This window comes from Penicillium maclennaniae, assembly GCF_028827695.1.
Source record: "Penicillium maclennaniae strain IBT 15551 chromosome Unknown utg000002l:1.0-2354659.0:1.0-2356205.0, whole genome shotgun sequence".
Classification (NCBI taxonomy): Eukaryota; Fungi; Ascomycota; class Eurotiomycetes; order Eurotiales; family Aspergillaceae; genus Penicillium; species Penicillium maclennaniae.
Genome location: NW_026623214.1, coordinates 1,259,966 through 1,285,425, shown reverse-complemented (window position 1 = coordinate 1,285,425; position 25,460 = coordinate 1,259,966). Strand labels below are relative to the sequence as shown.

At 50.4% G+C, this 25,460-nt stretch overlaps 14 protein-coding genes across 14 annotated transcripts; 6 read left to right on the top strand and 8 right to left on the bottom strand.

The window, feature by feature from the left end:
* Positions 1-6: 6 nt before the first annotated feature.
* N7477_001711 (uncharacterized protein) lies at positions 7-3,002 on the top strand (the record flags this gene model as incomplete). Its single annotated transcript, XM_056963374.1, has 9 exons — positions 7-237; positions 301-432; positions 481-1,465; positions 1,519-1,782; positions 1,867-1,918; positions 2,095-2,150; positions 2,255-2,334; positions 2,398-2,760; positions 2,820-3,002. The coding sequence occupies 9 exons, from the start codon at positions 7-9 to the stop codon at positions 3,000-3,002; spliced, it is 2,346 nt and encodes a 781-aa protein (XP_056826293.1).
* A 166-nt stretch (positions 3,003-3,168) lies between these two features.
* On the bottom strand, positions 3,169-3,970 carry N7477_001710 (AA9 family lytic polysaccharide monooxygenase; the record flags this gene model as incomplete). Its single annotated transcript, XM_056963373.1, has 2 exons — positions 3,169-3,817; positions 3,870-3,970. 2 exons carry the CDS (start codon positions 3,968-3,970, stop codon positions 3,169-3,171), a joined length of 750 nt encoding a protein of 249 aa, XP_056826292.1.
* Positions 3,971-5,126: 1,156 nt separating this feature from the next.
* N7477_001709 (ankyrin repeat protein) lies at positions 5,127-6,674 on the bottom strand (the record flags this gene model as incomplete). Its single annotated transcript, XM_056963372.1, has 1 exon — positions 5,127-6,674. One exon carries the CDS (start codon positions 6,672-6,674, stop codon positions 5,127-5,129), a length of 1,548 nt encoding a protein of 515 aa, XP_056826291.1.
* Positions 6,675-7,315: 641 nt separating this feature from the next.
* On the bottom strand, positions 7,316-7,824 carry N7477_001708 (60S ribosomal protein eL38). Its single transcript, XM_056963371.1, has 3 exons — positions 7,714-7,824; positions 7,527-7,655; positions 7,316-7,410 (listed from the first exon to the last, which is right to left on the bottom strand). Exons 1-3 carry the CDS (start codon positions 7,775-7,777, stop codon positions 7,364-7,366), a joined length of 240 nt encoding a protein of 79 aa, XP_056826290.1. The 5' UTR covers positions 7,778-7,824; the 3' UTR covers positions 7,316-7,363.
* An 897-nt stretch (positions 7,825-8,721) lies between these two features.
* N7477_001707 (Ish1 domain-containing protein) lies at positions 8,722-9,216 on the top strand (the record flags this gene model as incomplete). The annotated part of the gene is made up of 5 exons (XM_056963370.1): positions 8,722-8,757; positions 8,808-8,820; positions 8,887-8,970; positions 9,018-9,064; positions 9,118-9,216. The coding sequence occupies 5 exons, from the start codon at positions 8,722-8,724 to the stop codon at positions 9,214-9,216; spliced, it is 279 nt and encodes a 92-aa protein (XP_056826289.1).
* Positions 9,217-9,415: 199 nt separating this feature from the next.
* N7477_001706 (putative nuclear transport factor 2 domain protein) lies at positions 9,416-9,960 on the bottom strand (the record flags this gene model as incomplete). The annotated part of the gene is made up of 2 exons (XM_056963369.1): positions 9,416-9,852; positions 9,918-9,960. The coding sequence occupies 2 exons, from the start codon at positions 9,958-9,960 to the stop codon at positions 9,416-9,418; spliced, it is 480 nt and encodes a 159-aa protein (XP_056826288.1).
* Positions 9,961-10,207: 247 nt separating this feature from the next.
* N7477_001705 (methionine--tRNA ligase MSM1) lies at positions 10,208-12,311 on the top strand (the record flags this gene model as incomplete). Its single annotated transcript, XM_056963368.1, has 9 exons — positions 10,208-10,394; positions 10,456-10,574; positions 10,628-10,699; positions 10,763-10,849; positions 10,898-11,029; positions 11,079-11,446; positions 11,506-11,983; positions 12,041-12,100; positions 12,147-12,311. 9 exons carry the CDS (start codon positions 10,208-10,210, stop codon positions 12,309-12,311), a joined length of 1,668 nt encoding a protein of 555 aa, XP_056826287.1.
* A 563-nt stretch (positions 12,312-12,874) lies between these two features.
* N7477_001704 (putative L-serine dehydratase) lies at positions 12,875-14,213 on the top strand (the record flags this gene model as incomplete). The annotated part of the gene is given in 4 exon segments (XM_056963367.1): positions 12,875-13,207; positions 13,260-13,275; positions 13,294-14,042; positions 14,082-14,213. 4 exon segments carry the CDS (start codon positions 12,875-12,877, stop codon positions 14,211-14,213), a joined length of 1,230 nt encoding a protein of 409 aa, XP_056826286.1.
* Positions 14,214-14,623: 410 nt separating this feature from the next.
* On the bottom strand, positions 14,624-15,570 carry ramB (bifunctional protein farnesyltransferase/protein geranylgeranyltransferase; the record flags this gene model as incomplete). Its single annotated transcript, XM_056963366.1, has 3 exons — positions 14,624-15,113; positions 15,177-15,281; positions 15,341-15,570. 3 exons carry the CDS (start codon positions 15,568-15,570, stop codon positions 14,624-14,626), a joined length of 825 nt encoding a protein of 274 aa, XP_056826285.1.
* Positions 15,571-15,938: 368 nt separating this feature from the next.
* N7477_001702 (uncharacterized protein) lies at positions 15,939-16,865 on the bottom strand (the record flags this gene model as incomplete). Its single annotated transcript, XM_056963365.1, has 3 exons — positions 15,939-16,437; positions 16,488-16,784; positions 16,843-16,865. The coding sequence occupies 3 exons, from the start codon at positions 16,863-16,865 to the stop codon at positions 15,939-15,941; spliced, it is 819 nt and encodes a 272-aa protein (XP_056826284.1).
* Positions 16,866-16,904: 39 nt separating this feature from the next.
* Positions 16,905-18,092, bottom strand: N7477_001701 (uncharacterized protein; the record flags this gene model as incomplete). Its single annotated transcript, XM_056963364.1, has 1 exon — positions 16,905-18,092. One exon carries the CDS (start codon positions 18,090-18,092, stop codon positions 16,905-16,907), a length of 1,188 nt encoding a protein of 395 aa, XP_056826283.1.
* Positions 18,093-20,247: 2,155 nt separating this feature from the next.
* On the top strand, positions 20,248-21,644 carry N7477_001700 (NADH:flavin oxidoreductase/NADH oxidase family protein; the record flags this gene model as incomplete). The annotated part of the gene is made up of 2 exons (XM_056963363.1): positions 20,248-21,162; positions 21,219-21,644. 2 exons carry the CDS (start codon positions 20,248-20,250, stop codon positions 21,642-21,644), a joined length of 1,341 nt encoding a protein of 446 aa, XP_056826282.1.
* A 121-nt stretch (positions 21,645-21,765) lies between these two features.
* N7477_001699 (DUF924 family protein) lies at positions 21,766-22,590 on the bottom strand (the record flags this gene model as incomplete). Its single annotated transcript, XM_056963362.1, has 2 exons — positions 21,766-22,366; positions 22,421-22,590. 2 exons carry the CDS (start codon positions 22,588-22,590, stop codon positions 21,766-21,768), a joined length of 771 nt encoding a protein of 256 aa, XP_056826281.1.
* A 662-nt stretch (positions 22,591-23,252) lies between these two features.
* N7477_001698 (Zn(II)2Cys6 transcription factor) lies at positions 23,253-25,256 on the top strand (the record flags this gene model as incomplete). The annotated part of the gene is made up of 2 exons (XM_056963361.1): positions 23,253-23,306; positions 23,352-25,256. 2 exons carry the CDS (start codon positions 23,253-23,255, stop codon positions 25,254-25,256), a joined length of 1,959 nt encoding a protein of 652 aa, XP_056826280.1.
* Positions 25,257-25,460: the final 204 nt, after the last annotated feature.

Below are 25,460 nucleotides of genomic sequence, written 5' to 3'. Positions count from 1 at the left end.
CTTTTCATGGCGATCAAGCTTAAGCTGACAATTGAGCGCTTCATCTGGATTAGCAACGAGGAATACGAACCCTCCTACCGAACACCCTCGTCATACAATCCCCTTCACACCTTCCGGCTGCCTATGGGAAGTGAACGACACTACCAGCAGCAATATGGTGACATGTACTTCTTGCGCCTCGCGAAACTGAAGCCGGCTGTCGAACAAGTTGCTGCGGCGGCTTGGGATGGATTCAGCGTAAGAGTTCTGCCATTGGACTTTCCTGGAGCTTGGATTTTATCTGACTGGGCTGCGATTCAGATTGCAGGCGAGAATGCGCGGCGCGTAGACCGAGTACTCGATGTGCGACAGGGTGAGCTGTGCTGGGTAGCCGGCACGATCTACATGGATATGCCTTTGAAGCCTAACATTCTGGACGACTTGACTAAAGAGGTCGGTACTTTCCCCATTGACTGATTGAGTTTCCTCTAATTTCGCCAGAACTTCACAACCGCACCTCCTCCGCGCCGCACGTACGTCGATCCTTCGAACCCATCTGCTACCGTGGTCATGATGGAGGACGAATCAGGTCGCCTCCGCCTGACTGGTGCAATGCTCACATCCGTACAGCTGGCCACGGGTGCTATCGTCGCGGCTTTGGGAACCGAGAACTCGGATGGTGAGTTCGAGGTGCTCGACATTAAAGTTCCGGATCTACCCCCGCAGCCTCAAAGGTGGGAGAGAGAGGGAGCAGACACGAAACAAAATGGAGCGGATGCGTCTTCAAAGGAAGGCGGCAAGATTGCGTTCGTCAGTGGACTGGGCATCACCGGGACATCGGGTGACACAGTCGCACTGGAACTGCTCACAGATTATCTTCTGGGATACACCGGCTTCTCAGAAAGCGAAGAAAACAGCCCTTCTACGAATGCATCCAAGATCACTCGTCTCATCATCGCGGGTAACTCTCTCGGAGCCAGCATCAACACAGAAGCAGCGTCGGCGGGCTCTGACGCTGCCGGAAAGAAGAAGCTTGCACCGAAGAAGTACGGCTACGATGCCTCAGCATACAATGCATCTCCCATCACAACACTCGACAACTTCCTTGCGGAAATCCTTCCCAGTATTCCCGTGACACTCATGCCAGGTGACAAAGACCCAGCAAACTTTTCTCTTCCCCAGCAAGGCATTCACCGCGCCATGTTCCCGCAGTCTCGCGCATACTGTGCGCCTCCGCCATCCGGCGATGATAAGCAAGAGCCGGGCTGGTTTGACAGTGTCACTAATCCATGGGAGGGCGACGTGGAAGGGTGGCGTGTGTGGGGTTGCAGTGGCCAAAACGTCGACGATGTGCTCCGGTACTTGGATTTCCCTGGTGAAGACAGCAGCCTTGTCACAAAAAGAGATGACTCGGGGGCTCGGCTACAGATCATGGAAGCCATGCTGCGATGGCGGTGCGGCGTCCCCACTGCCCCTGATACGATCTGTAAGCATTTTAAACTCTTTCCTAAGAATCTTACCCGCTAACAGTATATGCAGGGTCATACCCCTTTCAAATAGTTGACCCATTTGTACTTGAATCCTGTCCGCATATCTTCTTCGCTGGCAACCAACCCAGCTTCAAAACCACTGTGATTGAGAGCGAGATTCCTCTCCGCCTTGATGGAGGTGATACCGAGATGACCGATAGCCCTGGTAGTACGGCGGCTCGTGTACGTCTGGTATCAATTCCCAAGTTTATGGAAACCGGAGAATTGGTTCTTGTCGACACCGAGACTCTTGATGTTGAGGTGATACGATTTGGTACTTTTGCTGGGCAAGAAGAGAAAAAGTGAAGCGTTGACAAAATAGCATTTCATCACTAGTGAATTAATGATATGAACTCAGACTACATTCTCGAGCTCCTTTCAGAAATTGTCGAGGGCTATGTTCGTGAAATGTAGAGCAGCACGTAGATTCGGCCGATGCCAAGCCCCACAGTTTAGCAAAATCGGCGGCGGGACAGCGACCTCGTGCCATTGTACATTCTCTACGAGACACAAGACAAATACAACAGTCTTGGTGATAATTGAGCTCGTTGGAGAATTGCACAAGCTGCACTTTGTACATTTCCAGGAACATCAAGTCCCTGTTTTGGCTATTCGTCACTATGCTTCTCAACGCCGAGACCGGTACGCCTCCCAATCCCACATTTGCAAATTAATGCACTCTGTCCCTGGACCAATAGATACAGAAGGAATTAGCTGAATGATACTAAAATCATTATTCCAACCAGCCATCTCAACCTCCAAAGTCCTCCTAGTCCCCTACTCAACATGGCACGTCCCACGCTACCACGAATGGATGCAAGACGAGGTAAGTTCTCCACCAAATGTGATACAAACCCTCCCCCAAACCCACAATCTAACCCTGTAATAGGAAATTCAAGAAGCGACAGCCTCAGAGCCCCTCTCCATTGAAGAAGAATACTCCATGCAACGTAGCTGGCGCCTCGATGCAGACAAACTAACCTTCATCGCCTGCCAACCCATATCCACAGCCCAACTCAATATTGAAAGCGACTCTCCTTCCAACATGATCGGAGATATCAATCTCTTCCTCCGCATCGACGACGGTGCAGACGGTCTCTCGCCGCCTGAAATCGTCGGCGAGATCGAGCTTATGATCGCCGAGAAGAGCAACCAGCGTCGTGGGTTTGGAAAAGCCGCGCTGTTGGCATTTATGAAGTACATTGCCGAGCGGCAAGAGTTGATCTGTGAGGAGTTTGTGGGGAGTCTTGACGTAGAGATGAAGGGCAAGTTGGAGGAGAGGGGAAGAAGTTTGCGTGTTTGAGTGTGAAGATTGGAAAGGAGAATGAGAGGAGCCTGAGGCTGTTTGAGGGACTTGGATTTGTGAAAATTGAAAAGGAGCCGAATTTCTTCGGCGAGTTCGAGTTGAGGAGAGCGCATTTGGGGGTGGAGGAGGCTATGAAAGAGGCGGGGGTTGAGGGATATAAAGAAGTTGCTTATGAGCGGAAGGAATAATTAGGATATATAAAGTCGAGATGGGGTGCTTTTGAGAGCAAATGCAATTCGCGCTAGATCAACTATAGAAGAGAATGTTTTCCAGAAAAACAGAGCAGAACTGGATTGCAACCTAAGAAAAAAGAAAAAGGACAGTCCGTGTCAACTTTCATACTAGACTAAACGCTTAGCTACTGAACAAAGCCGGACCAGGCATAACATAGTTCGAAATGGTGGTATAGATGTTCACCAGAATGCCCGCATCGGTGTCAGTATACAGCTTCTCGCCCAGCGTGCCTTCAGGAACATCGCTCCCATCCCCAGTAACCTTGAGATTCAAACATTGAGGATAGTTCTGCGCCCCATCCTTCGTACCAGCCGAATGCAAGGCAATGATCTCATGTCGCATAACATAGTTGCCCGCTGCAATAGAACTCGGGATCGTGACCGTCCACCGGTTCCCAGCAGCGATCAACTTATCTGTGGCCCAAGTCCCAGGAACACTCGAGTCATCCATAAGACCGACAGCGTCAATCTTGAAAAATTCAAGCTTGGTCTTGTCGACTGTGCTGCAGTCACCATTGCAGGAGGCGAGGTAAGTGATGACGGGTCCGTGGTGAGAGTCTGGCCAGGTCGTCCATTGGATGTCGATGTCGGACCCAGCAGAGACAGTTGCGGAGAGGGCGGCGTTGGTGCCGTCGCGGTGGCAGATGATGTTGGGAGATTGGTATTCAGTACCATCTTCGAAGCCAAGGTCGGTGGCTGTTGTGGCCCAGCCAACGCTTTTGGGTGGGTTGGATTGGTAGGCGTACTCGTTCACGATATAACCGGTATAACTGGAGACAAAGCTCAGTATGATGTTGGGCTCGTGCGATGAAAGGGGCTTACTTCTGGCCGTTAGCGACGATGCTGGAGACATAGCCGTGGCCTGCAACCATCGAGGCTGAGACTAGGAGGGTGGAAAGGGTTGCAAGCTTGGAGAAAGACATTGTGGTAGATGGATCAGATTATAGAGTCTGTTCGTGCTCAACATCGGCGAACTTGAGCTGCCTCTTATAACTTTCCGATGATATTCAGATGAAGTGTGGACTATAATTCGTCTTCCATGACCTTTCACCGAGCTCCGTTCTGCGACTGGAATGGTCTCATGGATATTATCCAGACCCTTGTAGGTATGAAGTTGAAATTCCATAAGTTTCATACATTTAGGCTGTGGGTCTATGGTCCACATCCTGTACTTCTGTGGCCACGTCCCTGAAGGGGGTCCGCCACGATTAGAACTATGAGAGGCATCTTGACAATGATCCTATTCCCTTCAATATTACTATTCAGAGACAGGCCCTTTGCGAATGTGAGCGATGGCTACCGCAGGGAAAGCAGATTCCTACAATTCACATCGGGGCAACGGGCCGACAGTATATACTTGCGAATGACAACCTTGTTCGACTGGCTAAATGAAACGATGCCAAGCAGGATACGACGTGCCAAGCACCACGGAGTCGGAGTTAATTCCCACTTCCCGTGGCATGAAGAGAAGTGATCGCCACGGCTAGTTTCAGGAACTTGATGATTCGTGGATACTTTCACTTTCTGTTCAGCGTGATCATTGAGAATTGACATGTCAGAGCGATTGAGATTTGGCAGCATTCGGTGATGATTCAGCTGCAGACACAAAGATGAACTCCGGTTGTTGTATACCAGGTCGATGTTAACAACTTTCAACTATTTAACTGTTTCTCAAGCTGCGACATTTTGTTTCAGTCTCGCTCTTTCAACATGAGATGATCTGTGCCTGTTGCTAGTACATCCACTGATGTCTTATCTCTGAAACTTATTGTGGAGTGGTTGTGAAGTTGACAGCTCTCAATTGATGACTCTATCCGCGTCCGAAATCCGGCTTTTTGTACAGATTGCTGTGTTGAGACTACATGAAGCTGCTTAAGATCAACATCAAATCAAGGTTCTGGCTTGCGCATAAGTCTATCAAACTAAAAGCAGGCACAAATGAAAGGAAGCAGTAGGGTTCAAAAGGGCAGATCAGTAAGAGAAAAACGCGCATGGGAGTCAAAGCCTCTCCAACCGAGAAGATACCATCCTAGCAAAGAAGACGATAACCAGAGGTATATTGTGGATTTAATCGTCTTGTCAAAAGAAGTCACTAGACTTTTTCAGGGGCGAACGATTGAAGCCATGCGTCAGAGCCCTCTCCAAAGCTCTAGCAAGTCTCTCAAAGCCATTCTCCCTAGCCAGTCTCACAGCGTCGTCATGCCACGCCAAGTCAAAATCAACAGGCTCCACAAGACGAATAGTATCAGTCACATTCCAGATGAGTTCACACTTCCGGATAGCACGTTCTTGATGGGCTCGAGCCCAAGGAATGTACTCATCAACGTCAATCTCGCTCTGTACATCTTCAAGGCCACAGGTGAATATAAGGCCTTCAATGAGAGACCTGAATAGCCTACCTGTAGTATTGGTATCCAGCGTGGTAAAATTAGGCGGGTGGCCGAGGCCCGGGGCTGAGAGAAGTAATTTAAGGATTTTCTCGCTCTCTTCGGTGCTTTTAAGTGCGGCGCGATGGATTGGGGCACGACGGGGACCATCGTAGGATGAGGCATGGACATAAGCACCGTGATGTAGCAGCCATTCGACACAATCTAGCCTGTCAGCTTCCACGGCAATGAACAACGGGCTTTCTCTGTCCACAGGGGCTCCATCAATTCTTTGTGGACATTTCTCGTATAAATACTCTAGGAATTCAGGACCATTTGAGACGCCAGCGTTCCATGCACTAGACTCTCGAGTCACCGTATCACAAAGGTGAACACCCAGTTTTGCAAGCTGCACCACTAGGTCAGGTGTGGCAAATTGGCAGATTTCGAGCCGACTTCTTGTACTCAGTCCATCTCTGACCAGATTCTGGAGACCAAGAGGCCGGAGGTAAGGCACTACCACATCCATCAGATGTTGAAAGAAGTATAGATCATGCCGTTCCGCCATGATATCCAAAGGGCTCATGTGTGCACAGTTATGGTTAGCGGGCGATTTGAGGAGCTCAATAGGTGGCCCGTACGGGTTTTTCGCACAAAAGGTCTCGAGGATACGGAACGAGTGTGAGCAGGTGGCGATGGCAACAAAGCTCCAGCCGCGTTCGTTACATGCGCGAGCGCAAAGGGAGCGATTTTCAGTGTTGTTGGATAACAGCTCAAAGCATTCGATGCAATCGTCTCGAATGGCCTGTTCGATGAGGCTATATTCATTTAGTGGATGCATGAGAGGGTACGTTTCCAGTATCTCAGCGTAAAGCAGTGGGTATTCTGCGATTCGGTATTCTTCAGCTGTGACAGCGGCGATTTGATTCTCGAAACATGATGACAACATCGGGCGATTGATATGCCTGTTCACAACCCAGGATCCTGCGTCATTGACGTGTCTGAGTTGGCGTAGAGCGCAGAAGTCTTGATGGGTTAATTTCCCACTGTTATCTCCCGTAGAGAGGCCACTGAGGATCATGTCGAGAATCTCGCTTGGCAGGAGGTCAAATAATCCTAGTGACCATGACTTAATCCAATCAGTTGCTGAGTAGGGATGCTCAGGTAATGAGGCTGAGGCTGTATGCGTATTTGTAGTCAAACCCATAGAATCATCAGATTCATTACTCTGGAGGGATTGGGAATTGATCTGAATCGACATGGTCTAAGTCTTGGAACTTTACTAACAATCTATGCCTGAACCGGGAAGGCATCTTGTCTCCTTTTGTAGAGAGAGCCAAGAGATGTCGAGAGGGGGCTCCCAATGCCTTTGACGACTTGATCATTGTCAACAAAGTCAGTGGTTGTGTCAGAAGAGCCCGAAACCGAGTATGGGAAGGAGATCAAATAGTGTGTAAAAAAGTGGTCTACAATGAGCATTGTCTGGTAGCTCGGGTACATGAGACCATACCATCCTGAAAATAGGGAGAATGGGATTATCAGAGACATACGTCTCATGAGCTTTGTCTACTGGAAGCTTCTCCCGTCAAGCCTTTGACAGATGTAACGAGTGGGTCGAACTTCAAGTCGGAAGACTACAGTTGAATGGAAACAAAACAGTATGCCGGGAATGATTTTGGGTCCCATAATGAATAGGGTAAAGGAACCTCATAAGAGGATACCAGTAAAAATGTTTCAACTGTTTTTTTCATTGTAGACAGGAAGCTCCGACAAAGACATTCCTCGAGTGCGTGATGAAAATGCGAGTCGTCTGACCGAGATATGGCGGTAGACGCGAAGAGTCTGTCCCCGTGTCGGCTCGCAGAGAGATCATGTCCATGTATCCCTGAAACAGTTGGTCCTCATCGACCAATCGCGTCGCACTCCGATCCGTTCATTCCATTATCGAATTTACAGGGACTTCTTGGTACCCTTGGAGACGTCAACGACCTTGAGGGCTGTTCGAAGATTGTTAGTGTTCGCTCGAGGCATTCAATGGCGTATGCTGGGACCCTCCAGGCTCCCACAGTCGGACCCGGAAGATTTGCAGCGTATAGCGGTTGTCATGACGTACAAGGGGGAAGGCTCTGCTTGAGCTTGTCGGCCTTGGCGGAGTCGGTCAGGGCCAGGGTGTAGACGAAGCGCTCGCAGCGGACCTTGAACTTGATCTGCTGGGACTTGCGGTTGCGCTTGATCCGGGCGGCTAAAGGCGTGTCAGTCCACCAATTCTCTATTTTCGGTCGTAAAAACGGGTCACGTACACGAGGCGTCCTTGCGGCGGCAGATCTCAATGAACTGCTTGATATCGGAGATTTCGCGAGGCATGGTGACGGTATTGAGGCGATAAGGTGACGGTGAAGGAAAGCTCGACGAGGAAGGAAGTTGTGTGGATCGGATTAGGGTTTCTACTATGGCAAGCCCTGATGGTCACGTGGCTCTTGGACTGGGTCCTCTATTTGATCCTGCAATGAGCGATTGCGGGGGTGGGACACCTCTCTATCTCAATCGTCGTGACCCAAGGAAAAGAAGGCGTGGAAAAGATTATTAGCCGGTGCTGGTTTTCGCTCAGACGATGAGCTCCATCGTCTTCCTCATGAACATGCACGCCGGCCACCGCGGACTTACTTAATGTCGCCCCCTGCTCTGGCTCGCGCCGGAACTCATATCGGAAGTATCATTCCATGTTTCGAATTTTACAGTCTTCTCAGATCATGGATGCTGAGACTTGAGGGGCTTCTAAGCCTCCAGACGGCTACATTGGGAGGCCAGTAGAGTCGTTCGCAACAGCATGTGTACCACGCACCCTTGAATTACGGCCCGTCGTACTACAATGTCGACAGGCACAGGGATCAACAAAGCTCCGGCTTCCATTGCCGCATGATCCGTTTCATCGACCGCCCGGCGTTGAAGGGACGGCTGTATAGATACCAATGCTGTAGGGACAGAATGTAGCCAAAAAAAAAAGTCAAAAGAGGGCCAGAGAGAGCAACAACAAGCGCCAAAAGGAAGGTCTATATTTTGTAAACGATGCCCTCCGAAGTCTACGTTACGCGTCTATGGGAATGTTGGAAGGTACAGTTCAAGTTCAAGTTGATCGGCACAGGCAGCCGCGGTGTGGCGTCGGTGGCGGTGCACGTCGGGTCGTCCAAAGCTACTTGTCTTGATCGCTTCCTGAGAAGTGTCATCAATTTTGAAAGCTCAAGGCACCTACAAAAGCCTATATATATCCAAAAATCCTGTTCATACATCATCCTTCATCACCAGCCAGGATGCCTACCCCGCTCGATCGAGCTTTGAATTCCAAGGTACCTCACACTACTTGTGACCGCGCGGTTCAGAAACTGACTGGATCTAGAACCTCTTCCTTGGTATAGATTGACTTCAAATTCTTGCTCAATAATCTAAAATCTTGTCTAATATGATTGCAAATGCAGGGTTTGCGGGCATGGTCACAGCAGTAGCGGCCTATTCAATCTGGGGCTCCGATGTGTTTCCCGCCGAAACCGATCCCACCGGAAGTAAATCATCTTCACAGTATGGACGAGTTTAAGTCTAACGAGAACAGATCCTGAAAATTGGACAGCCGAAGATATGAGACGATGGCTTCGGGCAGTATGTGTAATCAACTCCTCAACATCTTCCATCTCCCGCTGACAACTCCACAGCGAGGGCTCATGCCACATGAGAATGCGACGCGGGACGAGTTGCTGGAGCGAGTCAAAGCCAATCTGCGCATTCCGCGCAAGTCGGCCCCAGCAGCGTGATCATCACGATCAGGTGGGCGTGTCTCAATCCTCCAAAAAGGCACAGTGATATCCAATCTTTCAAGTTTCCTTCCAACTTTTTGTATGCGGCGTAATCTGTGTCGAAGTGCAGTTTTTTTTTGTCCAAGATCCATCAATCTCACAAATCATAATCTCACAAACATGTCTTTCCAAAAAACACAGAATGAAGGCGATCGAATCAGACCACCAGCCGGAAGTTTTGACTCTGAATGAGCCAGCCCTTGCGACGACCGCCGCGCTCGGTGGAAGGGTTTGGGACCAGAACGAAGGTTTCACTGAAACCGCGATGCGGCTGATCACGACCCTCGCCGTAGCGCACGTAGCCGCTCACGATGACGAGAATTGACATGTCTTTGACGGTCATCTCGGAAGGCGGCTTGACGCCGTTGGCGGTAACGGTGGGATAGGCGGGGTTGATGACCTGGCAGTCAAAAGATTGCGCTTCGTAGTGAGCAGCTGGCATCAATTCAAGAAAGATCTTCTGCACCGCGGCACCGCTTTCGATCTGGTTGCCGTTCAACAGGATCGAAGTTGGAGTGGTCGAGTAGAAGGATGCGATGGCGTCGCGGTTCTTTCCAAGGGCTGGGTAGAAGGAATTGACGAGCTCGGTGGCAGCTATAGATAAGAGCGAGTTAGCATCATCAATGAACAGAAGATTTCAAGGTGGTCTGGCGAAATACCATCCGTAGACACTTTGGTCAGAGTATCGCTGGAGGCGGCCATCTCGATTGTGAAAGGCCGCGCGTGAGGTAGAAACGTGTAAGCGCGGAGATAATATGCGGTAGTTGACAATGAGGGATGAATCTCAGAAGTAGGTTGGGCTTTAATCCGCGACTCAAGGCAGTGAGGTGAATGGATGTAAACGATCCGGAGAGGAAAAGAAAAATGACGGGCGGAGGAGCTTTGACCAATTTGCGGAATCGCGATGCGGAATAACATGCGATGCCCTTTTCTTCTCCACCCATCCTCAATGGCATTCAAGGCACCGTTGAGCACCCTTTCGAGGGCGACTCGGCTCCTCAATACTCAAAGGCCATGGAAATGCTCAATGTGCCGGCACGCGCTTTCTGTTCCTGCGCGGCGCGCATTCGTAGCGACCCCGGGGAAGTTCAAGAAGCCGTACTATGTGACGACTCCGATCTTCTACGTCAATGCTGGTGAGTTTGTTTTTCGAAGCTGTATTACTCGTGCCCTCTGAACCATTTCAATTTCTGCCAGCTCCTCACGTCGGTCATCTGTACACGATGGTCATCGCCGATATCTTGAAGCGATGGCAGGTCTTACTCGGAAACACGGACGCCCAGCTGTTGACCGGAACCGACGAGCACGGAATGAAGGTACAAAGTGGAAATGAATTGTTTTTCAAAACATGTCTGATGGCGATGTTTAGATTCAACAAGCTGCCCTCGCGGCTGGAATGGATACTCAAGCTTTTTGCGACATGAACTGCCGGACCTTTGAGGTACAAATATCAGGGCGCGCGGAACTATTCGGAGAGATTGTTGACATAGCACTCGATCAATAGGCTCTGGCAAAAGCTGCGAACCTCTCCAACGATCACTTTATCCGTACGACAGATGCGGCGCATCGAGAGGCCGTCCAGTATTTCTGGGTAGGTACATAGCCCACCGCCATACGAGTACTACTCACCAAGTCATAGGAAATGCTGCAACACCGAGGCTACATTTATACGTCCAAGCACGAGGGTTGGTATTGTGTTAGTGACGAGACATTTTACCCGGAAACCCAGGTGCAAAATTCCCTTGATCCATCGACCGGCAGGAAGCGGATGGTAAGACCATGTCGGAATTTGAATAGTTGTCGCCGCTCACATGTGTCAGGTTTCGGTTGAAACAGGTAAAGAGGTTGAGTGGTCCTCAGAAATCAATTACCACTTCCGCCTGTCCGCATTTAGGGAACGTCTTCTGGAACTGTACAGTCGTCCCGATTCCTTTATCACGCCTTCCAAGTATGCGACGAACGTCATCAAGTCGGTTGAGTCCGGCTTGCAAGATCTATCCATTTCCAGACCCGCCGAACGACTGACATGGGGCATCCCGGTCCCCGGCGACGACACACAGACGATCTATGTTTGGCTGGATGCGCTTGTGAACTATTTGACCCGAGCGGGGTATCCGTTCCCTCCGGGGCAAGAGAACTCATCGATGTGGCCTGCCGATGTACATGTAGTCGGAAAGGATATCGTACGGTAAGCACACGCCATAGCCCACTAATCCCGACGCGCCGTCGCCCGCTAATCACCCCCAGATTCCACTGTGTCTACTGGCCAGCCTTCCTGATGGCTCTAGATCTTCCTGTTCCTCGGAATGTGCTAGTACACGGTCACTGGACTATGAACCGCGAGAAGATGTCCAAGTCCACTGGAAACGTGGTGAATCCGTTCTTCGCCATTGATCGATTCGGTGTTGATGGTATGCGCTTCTTCCTGGCTTACCAGGGTGGTCTCGCCGACGATGCGGACTACGACAATTCTTTCATCACTCGCGATTACAAGAAATGGCTTCTTGGAGGTATCGGAAACCTTGCCTCCCGCACAATTGGATGTGCAAAGGGCAAGTTGCATTCCTACATCCTGGATGCCACTTCTGGTAGGCTTGGGGCCACAACGGCTGCCGATAGGGAGCATCAGGCGATGCTAGTGCTCGCCCCAACCAAGGTTGCCGAGCATATGACCGGGCTCAATCCGCGAGCCGCCCTGCAGGAAATTATGAGCATAATCGAGAAAGTAAGACGCATAGACCCTCCCCGCACGACACCTGACTGACTCCAATTTTTACCGCAGACCAACAAGTACCTCCATGCGGCGGAGCCGTGGAAAACCCCCCAACCCGGAATGGGTCGTGTTCAACTCGGCTGAGTCGCTGCGTATCGCCGCTATCTTGCTCCAGCCGTTTATGCCCGATAAGTCACAGGAGCTGCTGGAACTTCTTCGCGTAGATACATCCAACCCGAGCAAGCGGACCTTCTCGGCCGCGGTGTATGGCGCCGACATGGACTACGGTGAGGGCGTTAGGAAAGGTATCCTTTTCCCTCCTCTACTCACTGAGGAATAAATCTGACTACAATGGACTCCACGCCCGTTTTCGATTTGATAAGAAGAATAGCCCATAGGCCAATCATGACCGACGAGACCCATTTGGATAGAGATTTGCATCATCTCCGCCAGGTGCTACATCTCCATTGAGAAGATTTACCGGGTTCTCTCCACACGGAGTCCGCTGTGCAGTCAGGTTTTCCAAATGTTACGCACCGTCCCTAGGCTGAGGTCACCGTGGGCCATACCCACAAGGTTATCGGCGGGAAAAGATGGGCCAGAACCGTGGGTGGTCACCTCCTATCATCCTTTGGGAAGTCGGGGCGGGAAACGGCAAGTTTCCCGTCGGAAAACCCAACCATGTATATCAAAACACCTCTTATTTGTATATTATTGGAAGTCTGTACTGCTGAACTTATTTGATTAGTTCTTGGTCGCTCGGATTCCTCGCCACTATTTGTGTTTTATTTTTATATCTCGCCGGACCCCCGTGTAACGACACCATATCTTCCTACCGTGGGACTATCTTATACTTGACAAATTGTTCCTTTCAACCGACTATTTTCGCTTTCTCTACCTGCCATGGGAAGCTACGAACCTATTGTCTGCGAGCCGAAGCAGAGCTTCAAGACACCATGGATCGAAACGCCCCTGGTCGAGAGCGCCTGCCTTTCTCGGGCCGCCGGATGTAGGATCTTTTTGAAGCTGGAGAATGTCCAACCCAGTGGTTCTTTCAAATCCCGTGCAATGGGCAATCAGATTCTTTCACACCTTTACAAGCCGGAGAATGCCGGCCGCCCTGTACATTTCTATGCCTCGTCCGGTGGAAACGCCGGACTTGCAGCCGTCTGCGCTGCCCGCAGCCTGGGATATCCATGCACAGTCGTGGTCCCCACCTCCACAAAGCCTTTGATGGTCGACAAACTCCTGAGCAGCCGGTGCTGCGGATGTCATTCGCCATGGCGAGAACTTCTTCGAGGCCGGTTCCTATATGAAGGAAGTCATCATGAAGAAGAGCTCCGGAAACGACGAGAATGTCGCCAAGATAGCCCTACACCCATTCGACAACGAGCCTATCTGGCAAGGAAACAGCACGATCATTGACGAGCTCGAGAAGCAACTACCTCCGGCCGCCAACGCCGAAGAAGAGGAAGTTTACCGCGGGCGGGCGCTCCCTCTGGATGCCGTTCTGTGTAGTGTCGGCGGCGGCGGTCTTCTGAACGGCCTGGTCATGGGCCTCGAGAAGCGACGACCCCAAAAACTCCAGAATGCTCCTGCCACCACTAAACCCATCAACATTCTCGCCATCGAAACGGACGGCACCGACTCCTTGGCCGCCGCCATCGCTTCCAACTCCCTCGTCTCCCTTCCTAAGATCACATCCCAAGCCACTTCCTTGGGCGCCATTCGTGTATCGGAAACCACTTTCCAATACGCCGTAGCTCCCCCGCCGGGAATCAAAGTGCACAGCGCCGTCCTCACAGATGCCGAGGCCGCCCGAGGCTGTCTCCGCCTCGTCGACGATGAACGGTTCCTCGTTGAACTGGCCTGCGGTGTGTGTATCGAAGCGGCCATCGGCGATGCTGCCACCGCTACCCCTGCTTCGGCGAATCCCGTGGCCGTGGGCCAAAGCCCCAAGAAACGAAAGAGGGGCTCCAATGATACTGGCCACCGTGATGAGGGTTACGGAGACGACCGATTGTCGTCGACGGAGAATGATAATGAAACGGACCCCGAGCCTGAGGCGGAGGTCGGCGACGTCGCCGTTGCCAAATCACCAGCATTCAAGTCGAAGATGAAGCAGCTTATCCCTGACCTCAACGAAAACAGTCGGGTTGTCATCGTCGTTTGTGGAGGGTCCAATGTCACTATTGAGACCGCTGGCGAGTGGCGGAAGTTGCTGGCTGAGGGTTGGGTTTGATGGCCTAGATGATGTATTATGATTTTTCATTTTTTTTTTCCTTGCCTTTACAGATATACCTCTTATCGTCTCTTACTTTCTTCACGGCTGGTCATCTTTTCATCTCGTCATTTATTTTATCTTGCATATTGGCCATCACTTGCTCTAGAATCAAATAAAAGATTAATTGCAATCGATTTTTCAAACCTTGACAACCCAAATTATTCCCCGTGTGCCGTATAGGATAAACACTTCCATAACGCAGGTATTCAATCAAGCAACCTGCCCCAACATCTTAATCCGATAATCCCAATAATTCTTCCTCACAGGATCATACTTCTCCCTCAAAAGCGTCAACATTTGCACCGCCTCCGTTTCTCTCCCATCTGCATACACATCCGCCAGCCACTCAACAGCATGCGTACTCTTGATCACACCCCCGTCACAAATAACCCGGCAAACTCCTCCCACTCCCCTAAGTCCCTACTCGCAGCTCTCAACACACCTCGCGCAAACCACCATGGACTCCGGTTCTCTGGCGCCTTTAGAATAGCATTCTTCGCAACCTCAAGCTCAGAATCAACGACCTCCTCATCCACAACATTATGAACACCGGCCTTCGCACCCGCCACTGAACCAACCATCCCAGCATCAGGCTCGTCACCGCGCGGTCCAAAGCGCAACATGTACCGATGGTTCCAGGCCGAGTTGTTACGGACGTCCGCTTTCAGTAGCGCGTCTACGTCTTCGAGTTCTCGCGGATGGTCCCATAGACCGAAGCGACGAACGAGCCAGTGGCGGTACGTCCAGACATGATAGTTCTTGGAGTCTTGAGCAAACATTTCCATGAGGAAGGGCAATTCCTTTGGTGGCAAAGTTGGGAAGTGTGTTTCTGAAGCCATAAGGATTTGGCGGTGGGACCTGATTGTGTCAGTTTGATTTTTCGTTCTTTCTTATGGACTTGACAAGAGAAACCACACGTACCAGATCTGATAATTTTTGAGATATTTCAACGAAACGCCATTCAGCCACTCCAACTCTTCCAGGAGGTCTTTGTCGAGTGCAAAGAGGATCTTGGCGCGGTAAATCCTATGTTGAATTGCACGTTTAGAATAATTTTTTGAATTTGGGTTCTTGATTTGCCTTACCAGACGGTGTAGTGAGCCGGGTTCATAGAGATGACATTCTCCGTCAACTTCAATGCCCGCTCAGACATCTCGTTCGCAGCCATCACGGCCCGCAGGTACGAGGTCGCTTCGAGGTACTCGTCCGGGTAGGCAATAGTGGCCAGTGGCATGGCGCCTGATTCAGATCCATCATTTAGAGGGATTGGTGTGACATCTGCCCATTCCGGGTCACTGGCGTATGTGTCTGCCATGGGGACCGGGTTGGAAATCGGAGCGGGGTGAACTCCTGGGTGCGGGACGCGGCGGGATCCGAGTTCAAGCCTGATGAACCCAAGATAAATTATTATCTGATGCAAGAAATCTTCTGTTTCATACACGAGCCGAGCGAAGAGGAATTCCGTATGCGATGGAGGAAGTCGCGAAAGTCGAGGAGGTGGGGCGTGGGGGGTTTGGCCTGAGGCGGGAAACAAAGAGAACAATCAGATCGCTTTGATATTCTTCTTTTTTATTCTCTGCATATTCATACACATTCCTTTATGTAGATTATTTACTACTCAAAATTCCACAGCCGTTTTCGCTCTGCTACTCACCATCGTCCGACCTTCTCTGCGTCATTCACTCACTGCGCAGCTTTTTCGCCGTGTCCACTTCTCACACGCGGGATGAGCTCTTCAGCGGACCATCCGCGTAACGGGCATAGTTCCTCGGGATCCGAATTTAGATTGGTGAATAGAAATTCAAAATCCTCCGTTAATGGTAGGATTAATCGATAAGGCACTGCTGCGGACCCGACGCTAAGCATCGTGCCGCCAGCGTTGATGATTCCGAAAATCCATGCCTGTCGACCATTGTGCGTAGCTTCGTATGGGCGGATCAGAGATTGCCCTTCGTATTCGTTCAGGAGGTCCAGTGTGGCTGTCGAGTCTTTGTCGTTGAGAGATCCGGTTTGTACTAGCAGATCTAGAATCATTGGGACGACGGACATGGAGGTGGCGTTAGCGGTGATCTGGATCTTAGGGAGGAGTGGATGTCGAAAGACGAGGGGAATTCGGAAGTTGCTGATGTGTCCATTCTCGTACGTTTCTGATACAGGTGAATCTTCGTTGAAGGCTTGGCCGCTGCTTAGGGTTAGCTGAGTGCGTAGTTTGATCAAAGTGTCGTAACGTACTGGTCTCCGACAAAGACTACCAGTGTCTCATTGGCAATCCCGGTGTCATCTAGGACTTTTAAAATATCTCCAAGCCAGCCGTCGACGTAGCGAATTGGGTTGAGGTAATTGTTCATATCCTCGTGCTTGCTCATCAGGCCGTCCGATGAGAAGTACTGTTCGTCATGGAAATCGGCGGGCGTGGACCACGGATGCTGAGTTGTACTAGTAAAGTGGGAAAGGAAAAGACTTTCTTTGTTCTCAATCGCTTCGTTGACAATATCCCGTAGGTATGGATATGCCTCACGTTCTGCGTAGCTGTATGTTGTTAATTTTCTTATCCAGAAACTCTTCCTAGTATTGGTTGGCGACGTACCCAAAGTAATTGACCTCCTCCATACCCGGATTATGGTGCTTTGCACTCGAAAGGCCGATATCTTAACTATATATAGCCTTCTTGAAACCCATCTGATTGTTGAGTAAATCTTGGTCGTCGTAGAGACCAGTGATAGATTGCAGGAAGACAGATGTCCAGTTGCGATTTTGGGCATCATTCAACCGGATACTGGGCCTGGTGTCGTCGGTCAAGTCTTCTTTTAGCTTGTTAAACAGATCCAATACTTGCATGATGCATGGCTGGTAGATCTGGGCTTTGACTTCACCCATAAAATCCACTGGGATAGGCCCAACGCCACAATGATTCATGCCTGCGCTCTTGAAGGAGAGACTGCTACCAGTGAGAATACCGTTGACATTGATAGCACCCATTCCAAACTCGGCTGTATCTTTCCACAGGCCGTCGGACCCATTGCCGCTATTTCGGAAGCCGCTCGATTCACCTGTCAATTGCTCCGCAATCGGTGTCAGATAAGAGAGCTTCGAATCCACATGCTGGTTAATTGCTGGGTCGGGATTGTGGTATGATGACAGAATCTCATGATGAAGGTGGGAGTCCGCTTTGAAAGGAAAGATGTCTTTCCGGGCGCTTTCCATCATCACCAGAAAAACATGATTGATCGGCACATTGCGGCTCTTGATAGCCTGAGCAATTGGCTCAACGACATTTTGATCAAGGTTCGTGATTCTTAGAGGATCATTTGCTGGCTTGTAGTAATTTTGCGGTGGCTTCTGTTGCCCTTCCTCGGGTTCATGCACTGACTCCGGCCCATTCTCCCAACGCTGAAAGCCATGTGGTAAGAGTTTAGAAGCCCATTCAGGACGGCCAGTTGTATCGATCTTGTCATGTCCTCCAGGAGCCCGGCCTTTGTAATGGCCACGAGGAGCTTCCCAGTACTCCTCCCCAACTAAGTCCAACAAGGGGAAGTCGTGATCACCAAGCTGATCCGGTTTCGACTTCGACCGCAGTGCTTCAAAGAAGGTAAATGGAAGAGCCCCGGACATATGGTTGTACGGCACTTGTGACCGCATCAGGCGAAGTCCGACAGTCGTCATGACAGCTACAAGAGCCCAGAGCCGAATCAGACGCGGTCTTCGAATATTTTGTCGTAGATGGTCAAGTGGGAGTTCCTCGTCGGCTTTTGCGGCAGATTGCGTGGCGAGAATAGCTGAAAACAAGCTGCAGGCTATCATCCATATCGCAGTAGTGCAGAACCACGATAGAACCATAAGCAGTCGCGCTGCACCAAGAAATGATCGCAACCCGCTTAGCATGAGCTTTCGCCCCTCCGGATCATCTCCCACGCTGGTGGCTGCATCCCAACGGACTTCGCTACCTGTCACAAGGTAAAATCCGATTTGGGAGGATGACAATATGAATGTCAGAAATCTTTGATTTGTCGGACACTCTTCTCCTAGTGGTCTTGAAATATCTGTACACTTACGCGATGGAAGACGTTGCTATCGTTCCCGCGACAGATCGCACTACGCTCGATCTTTGGAGGAGAATCCAAGCAGCTGCAAAAAAGAACACCCTCCTGTAAGAAAAATGGTGGAAAGTAAAGTATCAGCCGCGCGCGATCGAGCAAACCGCCGTGCTGGTATAGGTGTAGTGCTTTAGAGGAGATGGCCGACACAACGAGGAGCGAGAAAAGAAACGGTCGAATAAAGGATTGGCGAGGGGTGATCATGGTGATGTTTAATATCAAACAGAGCACGCATCGTGGACTTGGAGATTCCGAAGACTAGCAAGGTTGATCTACCAAACTGGTGGAATGTCAATAAAGAGCTGATTAGCGTATAAAGACCGGTGCTTATTTACCACAGGTAGATATGCTATTGCAAAATTTTCTACGAAAGAGTGACAGAGGAAACAAACATTATAGAGACTTGGATTAGGTCTCGTGGTCATATGTGTGAGCAGATGCGGTGCCTCTGGGTTTCTTCTATCTGCATTCGGCCTTTTCATGGAGCCACTTGAAATATTTGCGAAACTCTCTACATGAATGAGCAATCAAAGCGGAACATGTGGGGAAAGAAGGAATAAGCTTTCGTCGTGCTAAAGATGAGATTCGAAATGCAGGAAGGTCTTATGGAAGGGTCCATCTTGAACATATGGCACCTAGCTAGTTAGGCCTCAATTTTCGCTAAGATTGCTCGTGAAAGGTATTACACATTTTAGTCCAAGTTGCTTTGCATCTGGAAAATTACGGGATTCCTTCAAGGCGTTTGGGGAGGTGTTCATACGAACTCGTTCTTCGTGGAGAAGGAACAGCTATCGAAGCGTTATTATGAGAATTCTGTCTTCGATTTGCTCAGTGTAAGCCCTCCGCCGGCTAAGTAGAGGCTCCACACGAATTGGAAGCGCTCAGGCAAAGCAAGATGAGAACAGGACAGCCCAGGAATTTTTGTCAAGGGGTCGTGTGCTCCCTTGCCGAATAGAGTGATCGATCCGGTCCACATTCCAACGAGAGGCAAGAATGTCCATCTCGGGGTTTAATGCGGCAGGAGAAAACAGACACATCGTTCTATGCAAAATGGCGCAGAATGGTGCAGAATGGCGGGGAAAATCGGGGTACCCGGTGGCCTGGGTGTGGTACTACTGTAGGCACAACCATCCTGTGGTGCATATCACATTGAGAATCCCGGTGAGCTTAATCAAACTGTGTTCCCGTCAAATTGTACTTCCTGCCTCAGGTCTTTCGTGGCAGACTCGATACTATTTTCGGTCAAGATGAGACATTGGCTCATGAGAAGCCTATAATCTGAGTCAAGCTTCGCGCACTCGTCCAGTTTACAGCTTACGCCCCCCCTTGTCAGTGACTTGGACACCTTGTATGAAACCTAGAGAGTACATGATTCTCTTATCTCTCGGGAAACCCCCTTCTGCGTGGTGGAAACTTTGCTTAGTGATCTGGTCCCGCCGTTTAACTAAAATCCTGATTCGCCGGTCTCTGGACAGCGAACTATTGCATTGAAAGGTCGGAGTGTACTCTCGTTACTACTACATTTCAATCTCGTTACTACTACATTTCAATTCCATGCATTTGTTTTGAACTCTGTTGGCCACGGACATGCCCCCAATTGCCATATTGCGCCAATCCAGCTATAAACAAGACCATGGGATCGGCTTCGGTACGATTATCTGTCCGCTCAGTGAAAGCTCCACTTTTGCCGCTGAGTTGTGCTTAAAAATTTGAGGAGCACGGCTTAGAAATACAAAACTGGTATGAATTGCGGAACCCTTGGAAACTGACCTCGGTCGAAGATACTGTTCCTTGAACATTCCCCAGGTTTCAATTCGTTTTGGAACCCTTTTTTGGAAAGACATTTTTTCAACTTCCCAATACGCTCAATCCAGTTTCTTTACCCCGAAACGTTCATGATGTCTTCTACTCCGAGACTCCAATGCGCCGATGTCGACCCCAGTCCCTTGGGCCAGCCCCTCAAGTTTGAGTTCTCGGGCCGTACAGCCCCAAACCGGTTCTTGAAGGGAGCCATGAGTGAGCGTCTTGCTTCTTTCTCTTTCAACGACCTCAATGCTCGTGGTATTCCTTCGCCTGCCTTAATTCAGGCCTACAAGAGCTGGGGTGAGGGACAAATTGGAATCAACCTGACCGGTAATGTCATGATCGATCCCGGTCACCTCGAGGCAGCCGGGAACCCAGTCATCCCTCAGCATGCGCCGTTCTCAGGTGAGCGGTTCAAGCGTTTCCAGGAGCTCGCGACAGCTGGAAAGGCTGCTGGCATGCTCATTGTCGCCCAGGTTGGACACCCTGGCCGTCAGACTCCTCAGTATCTTCAGCCGAACCCGATCAGTGCCAGTGATGTTCAAGTCAAAGGTGATCCTATGGGTATGACATTCGGAAAGCCCCGTGCTGCTACGGAGGAAGATATTGCCAACATCATTGATGGCTTTGCTCACGCTGCCGAGTATCTTGATAAGGCTGGCTTTGATGGTATCCAACTTCATGGTGCGCACGGTTATCTTCTTAGTCAGTTTTTGTCGCCTACTACAAACCTTCGTACCGACAAGTATGGTGGCAGTTTGAAGAACCGGATGAGATTGATCTTGGAGGTTCGGGATGAGATCGCCAAGAGGGTTAGCAAGGAGTTCATTGTCGGCATCAAGGTCAACAGTGTTGAGTTCCAGGAGAAGGGCTTCCAGCCTGAAGAGGCCAAGGAGCTGTGCGAGGCTCTTGAGGAGCATGCTTTCGACTTTGTTGAACTGTCGGGTGGTACTTATGAGAATTGGCCTTTGGCCAACCAGAAGCGGGAGTCCACGCTGGAGCGTGAAGCTGTGAGTTTTTGTTCCAATTTACATCTTCTTTTTCAACCCATACTGACAGATCTCAGTTCTTCTTGGACTTCGCCAAACTCATCGTGCCCGGTTTGACTAAGACCAAGACCTACGTCACTGGAGGCCTGAAGACCGTCGAGGGCATGGTCAAGGCTCTTGACACCGTTGACGGAGTTGGTCTTGGTCGTGCTCTCTGCCAGGAGCCCAACCTTTGCGCGCAGATCCTGTCCGGTCAGGTCAAGAGTGCCATGCTTCAGAAGTTGGACATGCTGGACTTCGGTGCCACTGCCGGTGCGGCTGGTCTTCAAATTTCGCAGATGGGCAAGGGCTTGCAGCCCATTGACCTCTCTGTGCAAGAGAACGTTATGAAGCTTTTCGGCACCCTGGGTGCATGGGCTGCCGAGAGGAAGGAGAACCCAGACCTCTACGAGTTCCCTGCCCTGCCGGGCTATGAGGTTCCCTACTCCACTGGGCTCCTGTAAGATTTTCATGAACAAAAAATTTAGCCTCATCAACTTATAGATACGACGTGAGATCCAATTTTGAAGCGTATAAACAATGCATTTCGTTCACCAAGTTTTCCATATACTTCAAGCATGATGCTTATGTAAATGTCTCGCCACCATTCTCCAAGTATTCAACCTCCTCGGCAGTCGAGATCCTACCAAGAGGTGCGTTTCGATGGGGATACCTTCCAAACTGCTCAATGATATCCTTGTGTTTCTTTTCAAAGTCGGCGTTGCTCTTCAAGAACTCATCAAGGGCCTCCTTCTGACTCGACAAAATATCATGACAAATCTTCTCATCCTCGTTCAAAGTAGACACATCGCACTCAATGAACTCATTCATATCTTTCGCGGTCTCGTCGTGCACTTGAACCGCCTTCTCGTGGACAGCAAGATTCTCAGAGTGCATCAGAGGCATGTGGAACCAGACCCGATAGGAAAGTCGGTACCTTAGATGTGAATCCTGAGTAGGAATGCCGGCGTCTATCGCGCGAACAGCAATCTCCTCGGCGAGAGGATCAAATTGGCCGAAAACCAGCTTGGAATCCTCGCCGCGGAAGCAGTTTCGAGGGACCTGATCCAGAAGTAAGATGATGCTAAGCCATTTCAATGGGGATGATTGATCAACTGCGTTCAGGATATCTGTGGCCGATGCACCGGATGAGATGATTCTCTCTAATGCCGGTTGGAATTGAGCGCTGGTTGCTTTTGTCAACTCTTGAGCGTGGTGGTCGAGACAGGGAAGGACTTACACGCATTGTTGGTCGAACTCGGGATCGCGCATGAACCACCGCATCATTTCGGGTTGACTAGGAAGAATCAATGCATCTTGGCTGCTGAAGTGGTTGAACCAAAAGTTGCGGACATTCTCTAAGAGGGCAGGGGTGAGAATCTGCTTGAGATCGGTAGATACACCGTTCATGGTTGCCGGGGTAGAGTAAAAAGAGCGAGGGATGGGCGTGCCCGGTGATCTTTGCTGCAGCCGTGGTCTTCTCAGAACTGTTTCCCGAGGATATATGGAGGCTATTCGTCTGGTCTGTGGCAGGGCAATGGATCTTGGTCTCGATGCCAACAAATCCCGTGAGCAGAGACTAAATGCTCGTGACTGTCTCATTTGTTAGTATTTCTCATCACATAAATCCCAATTAAGTTGAGCTTTTATCACCTGGGAGCGAAGCAGATAAGCCATGGTTCTGCAATTTGTCAGAACTTCAGAAAGTCGCGATTGCAAGGCCCGAGGCCGAATATGCTGAGTCAGCTATACTTCCATCACTGCAATCATGAGGATCTTTGAGATTCACTTTTCATTTTGAAGTAATTGAAAGTGGCTTTCACATCCTTGGCACTCGTCGCCAACTATGCAGTACCAATTCAGCCAATTGAAGCACTTGGTGGCTCTTATTGGCCCATGATGGACAGCGACCAAGACGAAAAGGGCAAAAGTATCCCTGAAATGACAGGGAAGCCGCTTTTTATCCAGGCAGATAAGCCCCTCCCCGCACGGAGCGTTCGTGTTTCCCCAACACTGTGCTTCACCATGTCGGACCTCGTCCCTCTCGACAATTCTCGATCATAGTGTCAGTGATGCGACGAGTCAAAAAGTCACGTAACGGCTGCGCGCGATGCAAAAGCAAGAGGGTTAGTGCTAGCCCGATTCGGATCGACTTATCTAACTCGCCACAGGTCAAGTGCGGAGAGGAGAAACCGCATTGCAGCCGCTGTACTCGCTTAGGTGTTCGGTGTCCCGGCTATGTCCAGTCTCTACGCTGGGTCACGAAGCATGAGCAGCCCAGTCCCAACGCATCTGATGGGAAACCCATGAGTCCGGCTGCAGAGAGAACTCCGGTACAAGTAAATGATCCGGCAGAGAATGTACTGCCGCTAGATGGCACTAATGCTCGTCCATCACATGACACTGAGCCTCATGCGTTCGGATTAGATGCTGATTCAAATACACTCGATAACCTGTGGGGTTTGAGGGGCAATGCCTCACTGCCAGACTTGGCAGATCTATGTCCGCCGTCTCCTGTACCGGGGACAGGCTTCTCGCCGCGAGATTCGCCATTTGACTTTGCGTCTGAAGATACAGCCGCGGATCAGTCTCGATTCTTTTCTTTGATCGGCCCTATTGACGAGGAAGAACAGCCTGCGAACATGTATCGAGATTTTTCGCCTTCAGCTATCGTGCGCAGTTACCCTCCGAACTCACAGCGAGCTCCTCTGCGAGACTTTATGTCTATCTCACGTCCGCTGAACAATCCATCATGGACTCTAATTGAATACTACTTCAAGGAAGTCGCTGCATTGTTCTCCAGCTACGACAGCCAGATGAATCCTTTCCGCACCACCGTTTCCCGTCTATGGGGCTCATCCTTAGCCATGTGCCGCACAATGCAAAGTATGGCAGCTGCAACGCTAGTCAATGATTTCCCTCAATTTGGGCCTCTGGGTCGGAAGATGCGAGACGAGGCTGTCGATATCATCACCGGGGAGGCGGTCATGGATGACAAGTCCCTGCTTGCACTACTCATGCTCGGTCAAACCGCGAGTTGGCATGACCCAAAAGACCTAGGGATATCTTTCTTCAACCTACTCCGCAAGCAGCTCAACTCCTTATCGTCCTCCTCGGAATGCCCAAGCTACGGGTTCGTCAAGAGCTGTAGTAACAATTACCGCTTCTTTGAAGAGGCTCTTATCTACTGGGAAATGCTCCTTTCTTTCGTGACAGATAGCAATTCCATGGTATTTTCCGACTCTTGCACCTACTCATCAGACGATCAACTCGTCCTCCAACGAGTTCCGCATCCATGGACCGGGATCGCCAAGGATACCCAATTCACCGTGCACGAAGTCGGCCGCCTCGTCCGACGCGAGCGCAAACGCGTCCGCTCGCGAAACTTCACCTCTCAAGAAGATATCAACCGCGCACGAATGGCCATCGAAAAAGCTCAGGAACTAGAAAAGCGCCTCTTGGGCCTCGCGCATCCCAGTGAAGCCGAAATAGTTAGCCCAGGCGACGACGAAACTCCAGTCTGGCACCTGCTCACCATGGCCGAAGTCTACCGCTGCACAGGTCTAATGCAACTATACCGAGTCTTCCCTGATCTCCTGCGCAACCGACTTTCAACCCAAACCACACAATACTCTACCACGACCTCAAATCGCGATCCATTTTTCCCCATCAATCTAGACAGCATGAACATGTCCACGGGGTTCTCTGATACAAGTCCAAACACAGCCACCAACACTTACTCAAATCACACGCACACCCATACCACGCCACCACTCTCTTCTCCCCCGAGTATCTACCACCAAGCACAAGACGACAAGACTCCAGAAAGTCTTCACAACAACTGGCTCACTGAGTTCGCCATCACAACTATAAGCCGCCTAAAAACCATCCCCCTCGAATCCCGCACCCGCTGTCTACAGCCCTTCCTCCTTGTCGCTTCATGCAGCGAACTCCGTCTCCCCCTCAATCTCACCACGAAGAAGATGAAAGCACCAACGATTCCACGGAACCACCAACCGTATCGATGGAAGCTATTGAAGTCTCGCAAACTCGGCGCTTCATTCTTGGGAGGTTGACATCCTTTTTACACGTTCTTCCGCCGAAGCCGATCAATGTCTGTTTGAGGCTTGTCAAGGAGGTGTGGAGGAGGATGGATAGGGGAGAGACGGATGCGTATTGGATTGACGTGATGATTGAGAAGGGGTGGGAGACTACTATGGGGTGATTCCCGTGCTTGCCATGGGTAGGCAGACCGATCGAGGCATATAATGATGTAAAAA

Excerpts from the sequence above, each read along its gene's own strand:
- N7477_001708 (XM_056963371.1), bottom strand. The coding sequence starts at position 7,777 with ATGCCTCGCGAAATCTCCGATATCAAGCAGTTCATTGAGATCTGCCGC. Across the intron at positions 7,656-7,713 it reads CCGCCGCAAGGACGCCTCGT|CCGCCCGGATCAAGCGCAAC; the intron begins GTACGTGACCCG and ends ACACGCCTTTAG. Across the intron at positions 7,411-7,526 it reads CAAGCAGAGCCTTCCCCCTT|CCCTCAAGGTCGTTGACGTC; the intron begins GTACGTCATGAC and ends ATCTTCGAACAG.